Source organism: Sus scrofa, chromosome 6, assembly GCF_000003025.6.
Source record: "Sus scrofa isolate TJ Tabasco breed Duroc chromosome 6, Sscrofa11.1, whole genome shotgun sequence".
NCBI lineage: Eukaryota > Metazoa > Chordata > Mammalia > Artiodactyla > Suidae > Sus > Sus scrofa.
The window spans coordinates 49,600,959-49,619,464 of NC_010448.4; the positions used below are offsets into that span (position 1 = coordinate 49,600,959).

The 18,506-nt window shown below is 55.4% G+C and overlaps 1 protein-coding gene across 5 annotated transcripts in view; it reads right to left on the bottom strand.

Moving 5' to 3' along the window:
- The window catches only part of MEGF8 (multiple EGF like domains 8), a 46,216-nt gene extending 28,054 nt beyond the window's left edge, over nt 1-18,162 (bottom strand). For 3 of the 5 annotated variants that reach the window (XR_001303681.2, XR_002344663.1, XM_005655875.3), the window contains exons 1-15: nt 17,209-18,162; nt 11,402-11,565; nt 10,965-11,171; nt 9,983-10,163; nt 9,813-9,901; nt 8,819-9,234; nt 7,832-7,977; nt 7,577-7,699; nt 5,319-5,473; nt 4,867-4,986; nt 4,361-4,505; nt 4,115-4,278; nt 1,330-1,530; nt 747-947; nt 83-319 (exon numbers count right to left, since the gene is read on the bottom strand). Coding sequence is in view for 3 of the 5 variants with exons in the window: in XM_005655875.3 (XP_005655932.1) it covers nt 83-319; nt 747-947; nt 1,330-1,530; nt 4,115-4,278; nt 4,361-4,505; nt 4,867-4,986; nt 5,319-5,473; nt 7,577-7,699; nt 7,832-7,977; nt 8,819-9,234; nt 9,813-9,901; nt 9,983-10,163; nt 10,965-11,171; nt 11,402-11,565; nt 17,209-17,395 (2,736 nt within the window). In the remaining 2 variants the exon portion in view is untranslated. Of the gene's footprint in view, nt 1-82; nt 320-746; nt 948-1,329; nt 1,531-4,114; nt 4,279-4,360; nt 4,506-4,866; nt 4,987-5,318; nt 5,474-7,576; nt 7,700-7,831; nt 7,978-8,818; nt 9,235-9,812; nt 9,902-9,982; nt 10,164-10,964; nt 11,172-11,401; nt 11,566-14,573; nt 14,713-17,208 lie in introns of those variants that run through there. The other 2 variants (XM_005655874.3, XM_013988615.2) reach the window with 2 other exon arrangements.

Genomic DNA, 18,506 nt, shown 5'->3' on the forward strand with positions numbered 1-18,506 from the left:
TCTCGGGGGCCCTCCGCCCTGCTCGGTCGCCTGCTTTGTCTGACTCTGTGCCAAGACCTCCCCTCTGTGGCCTGGTAGGCACCTGGGTGCAGGCATGGCAGTCGCGATGCTCCTCACAGAGTGGGCAGAGGGCAGGCACCAGCACCAGCAGGGACCCGCCGGCCCCGTCGTCCCCGCAGTGGGCCCCGCTCTGGCGCAGATGGCAGGTGGAGCTGGTCAGGCACCAGCCACAGCCCTGGTCCGCCAAGCAGCCCAGGCAGGAGGAGTAGGAGGCGCAGGCCGAGGAGCGGTAGGGCTCCAGGAAGAAGAAGGAGATCTCCTGGCGGAGGGGGGGGTCATATGCGGGTCAGGGGTCCACGCTCCAAGGTAAGGTCGGGGACAGGGATGAGAGTTTGGAGCTAAAGGCTCAAGAGAGGTTAAGAACTCAGGCACAAAGAAAGTCAGGATTTAGGACATGAGCAGATAAATGAGGATCAGGGCTTGAGAGACTCTAGAGATCAGAGGTCAAAGTAAGGAGGGCAGAAGTCAGGGGTCATAAAGGTCAGGGCAGGAGTCAAAGACATGGGCAGGGATCAGAATATGAGATCAGGTCAGACTCTGCGGGTCAAGGTGAGACCCAGAGTTCAAGAGTCAATAAGAGACATCAGGGTCAAGGGAGTCAGTTTGTGACCTTGGCTTCAGAAAGTCCAGGGCATCTGAGGCCAGGGCCTGGGGGGTGGGGTCAGGGACAGGGCCCAGGTACTCACGCTGCCGCCGGGCACACCCGTCCGGTCCCACAGCAGGGTGAGCTCGCTGTGCCCAGGGCCTGCTGAACCGTTGAGCTGGCCCCGGATCTCCACCGCATACTTGTGGCCCCGGCCAGGCAGTGGGAAAAGGCGAGCAGACCCTGGGCGCTGCAGCCGCCTCGTCTCCTTCTCCTGCTGAGCCACCCAGCGTCCTACCTCCTCCTGGGGTAGGGGTGAGGGGCAGATAGAAGCTCAGAACTTTCCACCCCCACTCTGACCTCTGAAACCCCAAGAGCCCCCAACCCACCTGGTACCCATCCTCTCCTGGGTAAGGAGAGCCTCAGAGGTCCTTAGACCCTAAGAACCTAAAGTACCCCCACACCTCCCAGCAATCCACATCCTCCTCAGGGGGGGTAATTCAGACCCTTCCCCCTTCTCCAAACCCCACCCCCCCAGTTATGTTTACACCTGAAAACCCCAAGGCTCTCCCTCCACAAAGGATATATTCCAGGCCTCTGGTTTCTCCCCAGTCCTCCTCTGCACAGTCCATCCAAGCTCCCATATTTACCACGGACAGCCCCCTGAATGTCCCAGGCACCCTTACCATGTTTTCTGTGTCAGGGCCACGGGCCATCCGGGCCAGTACATGTAGGCGCTGGGCCCGGGCCCACACGGCCACGTCCTCAGCCCCTGGCCCCCCAGGCCCTCCTGGCAGCAATGGGTGGATGAAGCCACGGTAGACCAGAGACACGTCAGTCTCCGCGCTAGGCGTCAGGGTGATGGTTGTACTGCGGACAATCAAGACCTGTGCCAGCCAAGGAGAGAGGCGTGCATGAAGACCTCTCCACGTGGCCTGTGGTCCCCACACCTCTCCAGCCACATCAGAGCCAGAAAAGACCAGGCAACCCAATGTCCTTTCCTATTTTACTGCATAGGAGCCTGAGGCTGGGAGCAGGGGGAGACAGCCCGCCCACAGTCAATCTGTGAAAAGAGCTGGACTCCAACTCAGAGAGAGGACAACAGGGTCCCAGCCTCTGCACATCTGTCTCATCAACCTCCAGGACCCTATACCTTCAACCTCCTCTTCCTCAACATCCCATCTTTCCAGGTAGGCCCTTGAAAGTCTAGATCCCATACCAAGGGGGACTGGAGAACTTCCAGGTTAGTGAACACATCCATGTGCCAAGAGGGTGTCACACCCATCTCCATGGGGACAGAAGTTCCTGCACTCATGTCCCTTCTGGACCTCACTCTATGTATCATGTCCTCTGTTATATAAGAAACCAGTATATAAGTTAAAAGAAAAAAAAAAAAAAAAAAAAAAAAAGGTCCATATCCAACATTTGAAGTGACAGACATACGACATGACTTACTGCTAGTAAGTGTTTTTATAACTGCCAAAGCGGGGAGCAACCCAAGTGTTCATCAATAACCTACAGCCCGGAGTTCCCATCATGGCGCAGTGGTTAACGAATCCGACTAGGAACCATGAGGTTGCAGGTTTGATCCCTGCCCTTGCTCAGTGGGTTAAGAATCCGGCGTTGCCGTGAGCTGTGATGTAGGTGGCAGACGTGGCTCAGATCCCGTGTTGCTGTGGCCCTGGCGTAGGCCAGTGGCTACAGCTCCGATTCGACCCCTAGCCTGGGAACCTCCATATGCCGCAGGAGTAGCCCTAGAAAAGGCAAAAAGACAAAAAAAGATAAAATAAAATAACCTATAGCCCTACAGCACCAGCACGTAAATGAAATATTATGAAGCTGTAAGACAAAACAAAATTAAAAAACAAAACAAAACAAAAAAAACACAGAGTTCCCATCATGGCTCAGGGGAGGCGAATCTGACTAGCACCCATGAGGCCACAGGTTTGAGCCCTGGCCTTGCTCAGTGGGTTAAGGATCCGGTGTTGCCATGAGCTGTGGTGGAGGTCGCAGACACAACTCAGATCTGACGTGGCTATGGCTGTGGTGTAGGCCAGTGGCTACAGCTCAGATTCGACCCCTGGCCTGGGAATCTCCATATGCCACGGTGTCAGCCCTTAAAAGCAAAAACAAACAAACAAACACAGAGGTCTTTCCAAAGTTCTGCTCCAGGAAGCTTGCCAGGATACATTAAGGAAAAAGCCAAGTGGCAGGATAGTGTAGACAGCATATTACATGAAAGAAAAACAATTAAAGGTCACATTTACTTGTAGGTGAATAGGTAAACTCTGGGATATAAAAGAAATCCAGATAGATCTTCTGGGGAAACTTGGGGTGGACTCAAGTTGGGCGGATGCTGAGGCCAGCTTCCCACCCTGAGGGGTGGGGACTGGGGAAGCTGGAAGAGACTTTTCACTCAACAACTTTTTACATTGTTGTGATTTTTGAACCACGTGCCTATAATACCTATTTTAAAAATCAGTAAGGGGGGAAAAAAAATCAGTAAGGGGAGTTCCCACTGTGGTGCAGTGGAAATGAATCTGACCAGTATTCATGGGGACGTGGGTTCAATCCCTAGCCTCACTCAGTGAGTAACGGATCCGGCATTGTCGCGAGCTGTGGTGTAGGCCAGCAGCTGCAGTTCTGATTTGACCCTAGCCTGGGAACTTCCATATGCCACAGGTGCGGCCCTAAACAGCCAAAGTAAATAAATAAATAAAAATGAGTAAGGAAGCACTGTGAAAAACAGTTGGTGATTCCTCAGTAAGTTAAACACAGGATTACCCTATGACTCTGTTCCTCTATCCCCAAAATAATTGAAAACAGGGTTTCACTTCGATAGATGGCAAGTATCAAATTATCACGCTGCACGCTAAAAACTAATATATGGTTGTTTGTCAATGAGACCTCAAGTGAAACAAAAAGAAAAAAATGGCCAAAAGGGGCAAACAACGCAATGTCATCATCTGATGAATGGATGTGGCTTGGCCACACACTGGAACGTCATTCAGCCATACAAAGGAGTGAAGTTCTGACACATGCCACGTGGATGAGCCTTCGAAACATCATGCTAAGTGAAAGAAGCCACGCATAGAAGGCCACATCTTACATGATTCCACTTACATGGGCTATCCAGAGTTAACTAATCCAGCAAAGTCAGTGGCTGCCAGGGGCCAAGGGAGTGGGGAATGGAGAGGGTTTCCTTTTGGGGTAATAAAACACGTTCTGGAAGTAGACAGTGGTGACGGCTGCACAATGTTGTCAATGTGCTAAATGTCACTAGTGGCAAATTGTATGTTATACATGTTCTACCACAGTTAAAAAAAAAACCTTTGTTAAGTCAATAAGGAAAATCAGACCCTTGAACGTAGACTCATGGGGTAAACACAAGAGCGAAAAGATCCATCGGAAAAATGAACACTCTAGGACCCTTGAATCCTCCACACTGGGCCCCATTCCCTGGCTCCCCACCTTGTCGGGCTGGGAGGCATTGGGTGGCTGTTGGAAGGTGAGCAGGTGCAGGCCAGGCAGGAAGCTCTGGGTGACACAGGCCTCCAGGGAGGTAACGAAGACAGGTGCGGGCCCCCACCAGCCCACGGTGCCTGAGATCTGCTCGCCTCGGCAGCGGGCCTGCTCTGTGAGGACAGGAGGGTGGGAAGACGGGTGTTGGTGTGGGGTGCCGTGCTGCCCCCTCCCACACTGCCACGGGACACTCACCAGGTCGAGGGAGGCAGCTCTCATTGTGTACGCACCAGCCCAGGGCGCCGGGCCCCCGGGGAGGAGCTGCTGTGCTGCTGAATGCCAAGCAGGCCTGGCAGTCACCCAGGAGGCGGCCCAGGCCCAGACAGCTGGCAGCAGGACACTACAGAGGAGGGAAAGACAGGAGTCGCCATCTCCCGGAGCTTAAAGGACCTGAGGAGAGCTGTGGACTCAGGAGTCCTGGGCAGAAAGGCCAGGACACTAGCAAAGGGCACTGAAAGCCAGGTTGGGCTAAGAAAGAGCAAGAGGACAGGGTGGGGTGTCCACGGCCAGGGTTATAAGTTCACAAAGACAGAGGAGAGGGTCAAAGGGTCAAGGGTGAGCAGTCAGAAATCAGGAATGCCCATCTCAGGTGGAAAACAGGTCTCCCACATGCAGGAACATCCTTCTCTACTTGGTTTAAACAAAAGGAGACACTGAGGACCAGGTCTCTGTGCTGGGGGACAGAGTACTAGGACACTCACAGCCCCAGAGGGAGTCCCAGGAGGCAGTGCAGCTTGGCAGGCCCCCTGACACCAGCTGCATTCAGGGTCTCGAGAGCAGACGCTGTGGTCGGTGTACATCGAGCAATAGTCCAAGTGGTACTGTAGACAGATGGCGGGGGCAGAGGGGCTCAGACCTGGGGCCTGCTCCCACGTCCTCACGCACTTTGATTATCCCTGGGAACCCCACGACTCAGCACCTTGAAGACTTCCAAGGTGACCACTTCTCCCCCAACCCCGGAGACCACTGCCCCTCTGCCCTCAGCCCAGCGAGCAGCATTCCTTCTCCCTAGAATTGGGGGGCTGATCTCCCTCCTCCATGGCCCTAGGGACTGCCACTCCTTCCCACAGAGACCCCTCAATCTCCACCCTCAACCCTGGGAATCATGCTACCTCCTCCCCAGCCACCCTCTCCCGGTCCCCCCAGTGCTCACATCTGGAGCAGGCGCCTGGAACACAAAAGGAGGCACCTTGTAGGCCATCAAGTCCCCACGGGGCCGGCCACTGTACCCCCCTGCCACCAACAGGACACTGCCACCAAGCACAGCTGCCACATGTGAGTACCGACCACTGGGAGGCGCTGCTCGGCCTAGGAGAACACAGACCCCCCCAGCAAGGATGTGAGACCCTCCCAGTCTCCCTTCCCACCTTCAGGCTCCCCACCCAGAGGACCACCCCCAACTCTTGCGACACCTCAGTCCAGCTTCCTAGTTCCTGCTTCAGGCCTGGTTGCCCTGGGAGCCCCTCCCGGCCAGCCGGGCCCTGCTCTGGCCTCTCACATCTCAGAGCTCCCTCACCACTGCCCATATCATCTTTAAGACAGAGCAGGAAACCTGGGTTCAAATCCTGGGTCTATCACTTCCTTGGGGTCAAATCATGGATCAACTGCTGACTAGCTGTTGGGCCTTGGGCAAGAGACTTGATGTCTCGGAGTCTTGGTTTCCTTGTCTATAAACAGAACCATCACCTTGCCCTTGGGGACTGTGAGGCTGGCTGCCTGGCTCTCACCTGCTGTCGTCTGACACCAGCCTCCCTTCTGGGGACAGCCTCTGGAAAACCGCCCCTCCCACTCACAGTGCACAAGATCCGAGTCGAGCTGGCCTGCCTCTGACAGCAGTGGGGCTTTAGCCTATCAGAGTCAGTGACCCGTTCAGGGTGGGGCCCCAATTCCCTGGATTCACTCTTCCCTTCGGGTGTTCTGAAGGAGGAGGATAGAAGCCCAGAGCTGCTGATGACCATCTACAAAAGGCAAGCCTGCTAGAGACTGAAGGAAGCCTCGCTGAGCGCTGGAGAGAGACACTGCGGATGCCATCACGTGAGCACCTAGATCCAGGCCAACCTGCAGCCAGTTTTCACTCAAGTGAATCCAGAAACTCTTCTTTTTGCTTAAACTGGTTGGGTGGGGTTTCTGTCGCTTACAACCAAGAGTCCTGACTCATGGGTAAGCGGTCAGCAATTGATGCCTCCCTCACCCTCTTACTGACCTGTATGCTCTGTAATCGCATGCGACTTGGCCCAAGGGATCAAGATCTACAAAGAAGGAAGAGACCTCCAGAAACCTCACATGCTGGTTGCCCAGGGAAGGGGCCTAAAATGCCAGGCCCAGGTTTTATGGCCAACAGGGTCCTTGGGGACCCTTCCTCCTGCCCATCTCTGAAACGTTAATGTCCCTTCTTTTTTTTTTGTCTTTTTTTTTTTTTTTGGTCTTTTTGCCTTTTCTAGGGCCGCTCCCAGGGCATATGGAGGTTCCCAGGCTAGGGGTCAAATCAGAGCTGTTGCTGTCAGCCTATGCCAGAGCCAAAGCAACATGGGATCCGAGCCGCGTCTGTGACCTACAGCACAGCTCACAGCAACGCCAGATCCTTAACCCACTGAGCGAGGCAAGGGATCGAACCCGCAACCTCATGGTTCCTTGTCGGATTCGTTAACCACTGAGCCACGATGGGAACTCCTAATGTCCCTTCTTTTATACTTGTCCACTGTCCTCACTCTTCTGTTTGGCAAGGTAGGGAAAACAGATGGGCCTCTGGGAAGTCCACAGCCCCTGAAAGGATATGCCCAGTCTGTGCATACAAGTGCCTCTCTGAGGAGAAGGCCTGCGGCTGTCTTCCCGGTCACCAAGCCATCTCTGATCTAATGAGTCTGACGGGTTTCGCCATACCTCCTGCCAGGCGAGCCCCCCGGCCCTGCATTATTAGAAGGACAATGTGTTGAGCCCTTCACTGGACCATCTTCAGTCTTCACTTCCTTTTACTCAATTTGTCCTCCCAAGAGCCCAGTGGTTGAAGTGTTCCTACACCTTACAGAGGGGGAAGCTGAGGCACAGAGAAATGAAATGATAGGTTTTGTACACATGGTTGTTTGGGAACGGCCATCCTGGTTGGTTCTGCCACTTGCCCACTGTGTGACCTTGAAAAAGTTGCTTCTTTGTAGGCAGTTCCCTGGGGTGGCTGAAAATTGGCAAAACCTGGATTGGAATCTAGATCTGATGCTGCTGAAAATGTCTCCCATCTCCATGGAAACAATGCCCTGGTCCTGTCTCCAGAGGAGGCATGCCTCCTGAGGCCAGCTCTAATGGGATATTGGGCTCAGCCCAACAAGGACCAGGGTGCCTCTTGCCCCAAACCCAGACTCACTGTGGGGGCCAGTGTGACCTTCAGGAGTCCCTCATGGAAACAGAGGGGCCACTCACCCTCAGGGGTTCCTGGAGGGGCAAGCTCAGCCCCCGACACCCACTGATGGCAGCCAAGATGGTAGAAGAAGATGCCATCTTCATAGCACTTTTCCTCCTGGTAATGGGTGTGCACGTTGCCCCCTGGGAAACGGGAACAGAGGCACAGCTCACAAACCTGGGGGAGGTGAGGACACCCATGCAGGAAGCCTCAGCTCAGGGCTGGTTTGGGCCCCAGCAGGCAGACAGGTCGGTGGGGCTGGGGAGCCTCCTCACCATAGACCACCATGTAGTTGCCCAGGACACTGGCCGTGTGGAAGGCTCGCTCCCGTGGGCCCTGAAGCCCATCTCGGCCCTTCAGGGTCGTCCACACGCGCCGATCCACGTGGAAGAGCTCAGTGGAGTTCACGCGCACAGAAAACCTGTCAGGGAGGGACGGAGGAGAGGCTCGGGGCAGGAAAGGCCTCTCTCCCTCCTCTGGGCACTTAAGAGTTGTGTGACCACTCAGAGTGGAGACCAGATTTAGGGAATTTACATCCCCTTAGCACTGGAAGCTCCCCATGGGCAGGACCTAGGTTTGACTCATCTCTGGATTCCTTGCATAATCTAGCCAAGGATAGACATAAGGGGTTTTTTCCTTTTTCTCTTTTGGCTGCACCCACAGCATGTGGAAGTTTCCAGGCCAGGGATCAAACCTGAGCCACAGCTGCAGCCTGTGCCACAGCTGTGGCAACACTGGATTCTCAACTCACTGTGCCACAAGGAAACTTCCAGGCAGGGTTTGGTTGGATGGATGGATGAGTGTGTGTGTAAGCAACTGACCAAGAGACTGAATGAAAGATCAGAGAATGAGCAGTATAAAGAGTGAATGAAGGGGAGTTCCCGTCGTGGCACAGTGGTTAACGAATCTGACAAGGAACCATGAGGTTGCGGGTTCGATCCCTGGCCTTGCTCAGTGGGTTAAGGATCTGGCGTTGCCGTGAGCTGTGGTGTAGGTTGCAGATGAGGCTCAGATCCCACGTTGCTGTGGTTCTGACGTAGGCCAGCGGCTACAGCTCTGATTCAACCCCTAGCCTAGGAACTTCCACATGCCGTGAGAGCGGCCCAAGAAATGGCAAAAAGACAAAAAAAAAAAAAAAAAAGAGTGAATGAAGGAAGGAAGGAGGGACTGAATGCCTGCAGGAGTCTGTCAGTGGGCAAAGACTGCTAAAGACCCAGGACCCGGGGTGTTGTAAGGCAGGGGCTGTGGGGCAGGTCACTCACCGGGCAGTGGAGGGCCGGTGTCCTCCATGAACCAGCAGGGCGCGAGAGGGGGCATGGAACACCATGGAATGGCCAGTGGCGGCAGGGGGCCGCCCACCCGCTGGAATCACCTGCTCCCAATAGCCCCTGCTGGTGCTGTTGAGGCGGAAACGGAAGAGGCCGGAGGAGAAGAGGTCGTGCTGCGTGCGGCCACCAGACACATAGAGCCAGATGTTGTCCACTAGGGCTGCCGCGTGACCTGCCAGGCCTGGGGGCCCTGAGGAACTGGAGGCAGGTGGTGCCAGGAGCTCCCAGTGGCCGCCACCCAGTGGGCTAAAGGCCCAAACGTCGTTGGTGAGGGAGCCATCAGCCAACTCACCGCCCATCAGCACCAGGGAGCCAGCCCAGGCCACAGCCACATGGGAGTGACGGGCAGCCTGTGAAGAAGAGACCAGGAAACAGAGATAGAGAGGGAAACAGATGGTGACACACAGAACGAAAAAGACGGAGAGAGCCAGACATAGAGAGATGCAGAGATAGGGAAAAATGGAAGGACAGAGATACAGACAGATAGGGAGAAGGTGAGATACAGATAAAGACAGACAGAGATGCGCAAAGAAAGAACAGACAGACTCAAAGAGAGAAAAAGACAGAGAGACAGACACATGCGAATAAAACAGATGTGTGATAGACAGGAATCAGGAGAGATGATAGAGAAAAGGAGAGAGAGATGGGGTATGACAGGGAAGGAGGGGACCCAGAGACCGAGAGAGAGCAAAAGACCAAGAGTCAGATATAAAAATGGAAAGATGGACCACGAGGGTCAGGAGACACGCAGAAAGGTACAATGCAGAAAGGGAGATAAATGAAGAAAGAAGAAAGTCAGAGATAGAAAAGCAGAAGCCAGAGGAGCAGACATTCTGCAGCAAGCTGCAGGGGCTGGGGGCACGTGGGGTGATAGGGTCGCTCTGAGGTGCCCTGACTGGCTGTGACAGAGCGGACAGGTGCCTCATACCGGAGCAGGAGTCAGGTCCCAGCGCTCCCAAGTGTTGGCAGAGAAGTTGTACAGGACAAGGTCACCCAGGGCGCGGTTGAGGTCCTGGCCTGTGGAGGGGTGGACAGTCTCAGGGCCTGGCCACAGGCTGCCAGGCCTCCAGATCCCAGACTCATATCCTGTCTGCTCACCTCCAAATACAGCCAGCAGCCCCGGCGGGGACAGGAAGGCACCAGCTGCCCCAATACGGGCAGAGAAGGCGGGGTCCCCAGCACTCACGTTGTGCCACCAGCCAGCCCCCTGGTTCTCCCACAGGTGCAGGTCACAGGCACGTCCCAGGAAGCCAGGCTCACAGCGGCATGGTCCCAGGGGCTGGGGGGAAGGGGACACAAAGGCAGGGACAGAGAAAAAGAAAGAGACAGACGAGAGGAGCGACAGAGCCAGGTGACAGAGATGTGGCAGAAGGGAGAAGGAGAGAGAGAACAGGAAAGGAGAGGATGGAAAAATGAATGCAGGTGAAGAGAGAGACCAACAGAGGAAGAATGGGACACAGAGACACAACCAGAGGGAGGCAGAGGAGTGAAGAAAGAAGATGGATCAACAGAAAAAGGGAAAGGAAAAAGAAAAAGACCCAGGGAGAAAAAAAGAGGACAGAGAAAGACAGATTGGAGAAGACAGTGGTGAGGTCAGTGTCAGCCTGGGCTGGAAGAGCTCGGATCCAAGGAGGTCAGGCAGGGAGGGCTGAAGGCATGACCCAGTCGCAAAGCTGGAGATGCATGGCTTAGGCCCAAGGTCAGTGGTCAAAACTCCGAAGTCATGGTGGGGGGCCCAAGGCCCAACAGAATGGCTGGGTGGGAGGCTAGTCAGGCCTGGCAAGAGGAAGGCAGGCGGGTTTGCAGTTGAGGTGGGTTAAAGGTGAGGAGAGGCCTGGCCTCAGGCGGAAGAGGGGCCCCAGGTGAAGGTGCGGCAGGCCTGGAGTGACAGGTGGGAGGGTGCAATCTGGAAGGAGAAGGGAGGGCAGCGGGAGAGAGTGGGGTCCCTGGCAGGGTCAGCGTCACGGGAGACATGGCAGGGGTGGTTCCAGGCAGGGGCAGAGTCAGATCTAGGAGATGGGGTGGTAGGTGTGATCAGAGGTCAGGGCCCCAGGGGGACATAGCCGGGGGACAGGCTCACCGAAGCACAGGTGCCATGGCTGCCACAGTAGGCTTGGCACTCCTGCAGGCTGCAGTCAGGGCCCCCCCAGCCAGGCTCACAGACACACACTCCTGGGGGCTGGCACTGCCCATGGCTGCGGCAGCCCCCAGGGCACAGAGAGAAGCGGAATGAGGCATTAAAGCCCAGCAAGTTGTAGTTGGCATCACTGAAGAGGTGCAGCAGCATCTGCGGGCACAGGCGGGCAGGGCGCTGGGGCTGGACTAGGAGCGGGGTCTGCTCCTACCCCCGCCCCACCCTGGGGGTCCCCTTCACCTTCCCTTGTCTCTCACCACCTTTCCTCATCCCTATATCCTTTCGACAGATGCCAAGTCCCCCCACCTCCTGCTTCTTCTCCCCTGTCCTCCACAGTCCACTTAGATCCTTCGACCACAGCCCCACAGCCTGGCCCCACCAACCTTGCCTGAGGAAGCCTCGATGGGCAGAGGCCGGGTGCTCCCGCTCAGACTGGCAAGCAGGGGCCCGCGGGGGGAGTCTCCGTCATACACGAACAGGTAGTCATATGTGCATTCCGTGTCCAGGAAAAGGAAGTCCAGCAGGATCCGGTGCTGGGGGCTCGGGGCTGAGCAGTGAGAACAGGGGGCCAGGCTTAGATCTGGACCCTCTCCCCAGGCTTCCAGGCAGCCCACCCACAAACATCGAGCCCTGCACCTCGTGATGCTGGGGGCTCAAAGATGAGTCGGACCTGGGCCATGCCTTCAAGGGGCTCCCAGGATCACAGCCCAGGGAGGTCAGAGCTGTGACAGTAAGCGGGACAGAAGCTCAGAGAAGGAATTACAGCACCAGCCCTCAAAAGGACTCCTGAGCTCAGGCTAAATGGCTCCTACTATTCAGATGAGAAAACTGAAGTGCAGAGAGAGGAACCCCATCCCACTGGTCACACAAAACTGTTCCCATTTATTCTTTGTTGTTGTTGTTGCCTTTTGTCCTTTTTAGGGCCGCTCCTGTGGCATATGGAGGTTCCCAGGCTAGGGGTCTAATCGGAGCTGTTGCTGCCGGCCTAAGCCAGAGCCACAGCAATGCAGGATCCGAGCCGCGTCTGCCACCTACACCACAGCTCGTGGCAACACCGAATCCTTATCCTACTGAGCAAGGCCAGGGATCAAACCTGCAACTTCATGGTTCCTAGTCGGATTCATTTCGGCTGCACCACAATGAGGAACTCCCCCATTTATTCTTGAGCCTCAGACACACCCAAGCCTGAGGGTCAGGGTCCAGGCCCAAGCAGAGAGGAATACTCTCAGATGGCAAAGGGCCCCTGTGCGGGTCCTGTTCCAGGCTCAAGGGGCTCCAAGGGGAGGGGGCCATTTCCTCCCGCTGGACTAAGTCTGGAACTTGGAGTGCCACAGCTGCTCTCTGCCCCCACCCAGGGTCTCATCTCTCTGTTTACCGCAGTAGCCAAGGGCACAGACTCTGGAGCCAGGCTGCCTGGGCTCAACTCTTGGCTCTGCCACTTATAAGCCACGAGCTGTGTGACCTTGGGCAAGTCACCTAACCTCTCTGGATCTGTTTCTTCATCCATAAAGTGGGGATATAATCACTGCGGTGGATTCAAACTTCTTGGCCACGCCTCCCATCAAGAGATGAGGGCTAATTCCCCATCCCTAGCCTCTGGGAAGTGCCTCAGAGACCAACGTGGCCACTACGAAACTGCAGAGGGAGGTACTGGGACTTCCAGGGCTAGTTAGAGGAAGCCTGCAGCTTTAACCTGGGCCTCGTGGACTACTCCTTCTCAGAACACAGCTGTCATGCTATGAAAAGTCAAAGCCACGGGGAGGGGCCACGTGGAGGCGTCCCAGCTGTTAACCTCCCCTGAGCCTCCAGCTACCAGCCTGCACCAACTGCCAGCCCTGTGATGGAGCCTTCTTGGACACCTGGCCCAGGTGAGCGTTCAGATGACTGCAGTCCCTGCTGGCATCCAACTGCAACCACACAGGAGGCAATACTGCACAAAAAGTGCTTATGCTGGGGCCCACATTCTCACTATTCTCGCTCTCTGCCAGGTCCTGATTCCAGAAGGTTCTCTCATTGCGCATCTCCAGGGGCTCAGGGGAGTCTTCTGGGCTAGGGAAACTAGGAGACCTGGGTACGAGCTCTGCTCCGACCCGCTGGAGGCCCTGGGCTAGCCCCTTTTCCCGTGCTCCTCTGCACACCCATCTCACCCACTACTCAAGAGCTATGTGATCTCAGACCCGTTCCATGTGTCCTTGGAGCCGCAGCTTCCTTGATATAAAATGGGGATAACGCTCCTCACCCACCAAGGCTGTGACTCTAAGACGCCAGCCCAGGCCTTGTCCTCCCCTCACCAGGACCACGGATCCACCCTTCTTCCTGGCCTCCTATCCTACCCTGACATGGGTCCCTGAGGGATCTCCCCAGCTAAACATCTTACCCTCCCTTGCTCAAAAAGAGCTCCCCACCATCTCCAGGAGAAAGTCCAGCTCCCTGACCTTGGCTCCCACCACTGCACGGCTTATAGCTTTATCAGGAACTGGGCCTTTGCATAAGCTTCTCTGTCTAGAGCACAGTCTCCCTTCTGGCCAGCAAACTTCCCCACCTTCTCCAGGAAGCCTTCCCTGATCCCTGGCTGGGTTACGTGCCCCTCTAGGTTCTCACTTTCTAATATAACCTTCATTCCTCTGGGTCAGGGTCATCTGTGTTCGGGTCTGTCTCCCCTGCAGCCTAGGATGCCCTTACAGCAAGGCCTGAGCCTACTCATCCTGGGGTCCCTCCCAACACTGCCCAGCACAGGGCCTAGGGTTGAGCAAGGCCTCAGGAAATACTGGATGACAGAGGGAAGAAATGCACAAAAGACAGAATACTGAGTTGGCAGTTCTCCCTCGGGCTCTGGCCAGAGCCCCAGAGAACATTGCACATAGACCCTGAGCTGTGGTCTGGGGAACCCAGAAGAACCATTCAGCCAAGCCAGGGAACCAGACCTCCCAGAATGTTACCAGCCTTGACCAAACTATAAAGTTCTGTTCCTAGAATCACAACAGGCACATCTTTGTCAAGTGCCTCCCAGAGAGTGGCTCACCATCTGCCTTCCCCAAGTTCCTCCCCAAGTTCAAGTCCTCCTGTTTCTACCTGGCCTAACCCTCAGGCCATCCTGGATACATATCCAATCCCAAATGCCCTGATTTACAAAAGCATAATGCCTCTCATTCACAAGGCTGTTATAAGGACTAGGTACAATGAAGTGTGAACATGGTACAAAACTAAGTGGGTCGGGGGCTTATATTTCTAATAGATGTGATAACACGTTGGTTCTTAGAGGTGAAGAGCATTGAGAAGGATGGGGAAGCAGTTGCCGCTGTGGCGCAACGGTATCAGCGGTGTCTTGGTAGCGCTGGGACATGGATTCAATCCCAGGCCCAGCAAAGTGGGTTAAGGATCCAGCATTGCTACAGCTGTGGCATAGGTCGAGACTGCTACTCGGATTTGAACCCTGGCCTGGGAACTCCATGTGCCGCAGGGCAGCCAAAAAAGAAAAAAAAAAAAAGAAGAAGAAGAAGGAGGAGGATGGACGATCAAGGCGGGGGCCCAGAAGTCTCCCAGACTCCTCCTTACCCCAACATCCAGCCAATGGTCCCCAAGTCTCACTGGTGAAAAACACTTCACAAATCTCTCAGGGCTCTCATTCTTAGTTCCTGCCTCAGTTCAGAACTCATCCTCTCCTGCAAGACTAACACACCAAGTCTCCAGCCACCCCCCACCCCAGTCCGAAAGCGATGCCCCCCTTCTGCTCAAAATTCCCTTTTGGCTCCCCATCAACCCCAAGATAAAAGCCAAGCTGCTCAGCATGACATTCAAGGCCTTTCTTCCCCTGCTTCTGGCACCTTCCTCACCCCCCCAGCCAACAGTTCAGCCAGACCAGACAAGCCTAGACATAGCTCCTGAGACACACCAAGACCCTCTTTTGTCTTCATAGAGGCTGCTCCCATTTTTTAACCCAGGAAAACTCCTGTGCATGTTTCAGAACCCTGCTCCGGTGGCTTCTCCTCTTGTGACCCCCAACAGAGTCTTCTCACTCCCCTAGACCTGTCTAACCTCCTGGTCCTGCACCTTCTGTGTCTCAGCCCTGAGCACACTGGAGGCTGAACATCTGTGTTCAGCCTTACTATCTCCAACCAGGCTGGAGCTCTCCAAGGCCGGAGAATGACTGATACCCCCTAACACATACACATATTTCCCATTCTCTTCTGAACCCCAAGAGGAATGGCCCCCAAGCTGGGGACAAATACACTCATCCCCAAGAAACATGCTTCATCCACACCCCACATAACAGCCATAGAGAATATTTAAAACATAAATTAGGAGTTCCCGTCGTGGTGCAGTGGTTAACGAATCTGACTAGGAACCATGAGGTGGCGGGTTCGGTCCCTTCCCTTGCTCAGTGGGTTAACGATCCGGCGTTGCTGTGAGCTGTGGTGTAGTTGCAGACGCGGCTCAGATCCCGCGTTGCTGTGGCTCTGGTGTAGGCTGGTGGCTACAGCTCCGATTCGACCCCTAGCCTGGGAACCTCCATATGCCGCGGGAGCAGCCCAAAGAAATAGCAAAAAGACAAAAAAAAAACAAAACAAAACAAAAAAAAACAAACATAAATTAGAGCACATCCTTCCCCTGCTCAAAACCTTCCATAGAGCCCCAGTGCCCCCTGATAAAGTCCAAGCTCCGCATCCTGCAAAGGGAGGTGCCCCACAATCCGGGGCCATCACACCTCTGGCCTTTACCCAGGACCTCCTGGGGACTCCCACATCTCTCGGAGGCCAGCTCCTCATCTGCTGCCAAGGGAAGCCCTCCTGGACTTCTCCAGCCACTGTCTTGGATTTCTCTTTTGCCTCCTTATTGCCCTCAGGACACAGCTCAAAAATCACCAGGTCCTACACCGTCTGGTTCCTCCTAACCCTCCAGTCTCTGCCTCATTGGATCTGTATTCTAGCATAGATTTTGAGTTCCTCAAAAGCAGCATATCCTCCAGCTTCCAGGCCTTTGCACGGGCTACTCTCACCTGAAATGCCCTTTTGCTCTCTCCTACACATGCCTCTGGCCTCAGCTATAGCCCAGAGTAAGTCTGACGTCATCTCTGGGCTTCCCACCCAGTCCCTGGGGTGTGCTTGTTTCCCCCACTGGACTGGGAACCCGAGGTTAGGGATGGGGCCTTAGCACAGGCTGTTTCCTCTTCCTGGAGCACATCTCTCCTCCTCCTGGCTGATCCCTTAGGTCTCAGCTCCCCATCAACTCCAAGAAGCCTTCTCTGCTCTCGCCCACCCCACAGGTCAGACACCTTCTCTGGGCTCCCCCAAGACTGTGGGTTTCCTCCATCACAGCCCCAACCACTCCAGGCTGCCATTGTTTTGTTCAACCTCAGGCTAGGGATTGAATCGGAGCTATAGCCACCAGCCTATGCCAGAGCCACAGCACTGCACCATCCAAGCCACGTCTGCAATTTACACCACAGCTCACAGTAACGCTGGATCTTAACCCACTGAGCAAGGCCAGGGATGGAACCAGCGTCCTCATGGATGCTCAGTCGTTAACTGCTGACCACTACGGGACCTCCATGCCACTGTTTATTAGCGTGTTTGTCTCTCCCACTGGATTCCAAGCCCCAAGTCATCAGGGATTGCTGGGGCTGTGTCTCTTGCTATATCCCAGTGGCAAAGACAATGTCTGGCACATGAATGACTGGGAAAAAAAAATGCTTGTAAGTACTTTAAAAAGAACCACATTCATAATCTTAAGACTATTTATTGAGCATTTACTGTTTGTGCCAGGCACGGTAAATACCCGTTCTTTTTTAATTCCAACAGCCCTATGAGGTGAGTACTATTACTGGCCCCACTTGCAGGGAGGGAAAGCCGAACCTTAGACAAAAAAAGCTGTTTGCCCAAATTCAAAAAGCTACTAAGAAGCAGAACCCAAATTCCAATGAAGCCAGGTGGTTGGGCTCAGAGCCTGAGTTTCTAACAGTTAGTTACTCACAATACCCCTCACTGATGCTCCTGACTTGGGCATCTGGATCTGAGTGCAACTCCCCCACCAGACTTCAAGGCCTTCCAGGGCAGGGCCCAGGTTGGCTGCATTTCAGAGCAAAGGGGCTGGACCAGACCCGGGCTCTGGGAACGTGGGGAGTGGATGAACGAGTGCACAAATGAACGAATTAGCGCATGAGTGAGTGTGTGACCCACTCGGCCCCACTCACCCTCGATGAGCCACTCGCAATTGCCATTGACGCTGTAGTTGCCCGCACCATCTGTCACGAAGCCTGGAGCCTCCCGCAGCACTTGCCGCTGCCCCTTGCAGTCCCCTGCCTGGGCCCCAAGGAACAGTGGCCCCAGCGCGGCCAAAGATAGAGCCAGCGCAGCCGCCAGAGCCCGGCCCAGGGCCATCGCCTCCTCCCTCCAGCACTGACCCTTACAGACGGGATGCGTGGTGAAGACCTGGAGAGGGCCCTCCACCCGGCTTGAGGCCCTGAAAATGCGACCTCTATAGATGGTACATTGCCTTGTAGACCAGGGAGGTCCAGAAGTCGCTGTCCCCGCGAAGGGAACCGCCGCTGCTGACCGGCTCTGAATGCCGAGGGCTGGGCCCTATAGACCCATGGAAAACCCTGTCAGTGAGGTCGTAATAGACCTGGCAGACCCCTAGGGACCTTGGGAGTCCCTTATAGACACGGGCCCCCATAGACTGGCTAACCCCATAAATGGTGTCCTGCAGTTACAGTCGCGGGCCGCTGCAAGCCGAAACGGACCTTAGAGCCCGGTGGGTCCCCAGGGGGCGATGGGCTCTACAGCCTGGCAGAGGCCTACGTAAAGTGTGCAGGCCGGGCCAGGCCTGGCCCAAATGGTCCAGAAAAGACCCCTCCAGCCAGGGACGGGGCGCGAGCGGGTGCCCGGAGCCGAGCCGGTCTTCAGGGGCTCAGGCCTGGACCCCATAGACAAACTCCCTTGCTCACCCACCCGCGCCTCCCTTCGAAGCCGGATGAGTCAGGTCAGAGAGACGAGGGGACGCTCGGGCCAGAGCGGCCGCGGGAAGACCCGCTAAGAGGGCGAGGGGGCGGGGCCCGAGAGGCCGCTGTGGGAGAGAGAACGAAGAGGAGGCGAGAAGTCGCCGAGAAGCAGGTCAGAGCGGCCCTGGGAGGACTGCGGTGCCCCCAACCCCACCCCTCCACAAAGGGAGACTTCCGGAAACTTCCCCGCCCATTTGTTCCTAGACGCATGCGCAGCAATGACCTACTTGGCCGACGGAAAGTGAGACTTATACATGCGCAGTGCTGAAATCGTAACCCGAACTCTTGTCGCAGGTAGCTGAGTGAAGCATCCGCCACTGGGGGGCGCATCTACCTCTGACTCGGGAAGAAAAGGTAAAAATAAGCCAAACGTAAGAGAGAGGACTCTGCTAGTTGATGATTCATATCTTCAGTGCTCCCAGATTCTAGGGCAACAAAAGGTCATGTTATGCAAGCCCATCCTAAAATACCATTTCTCAGATGGGCACACT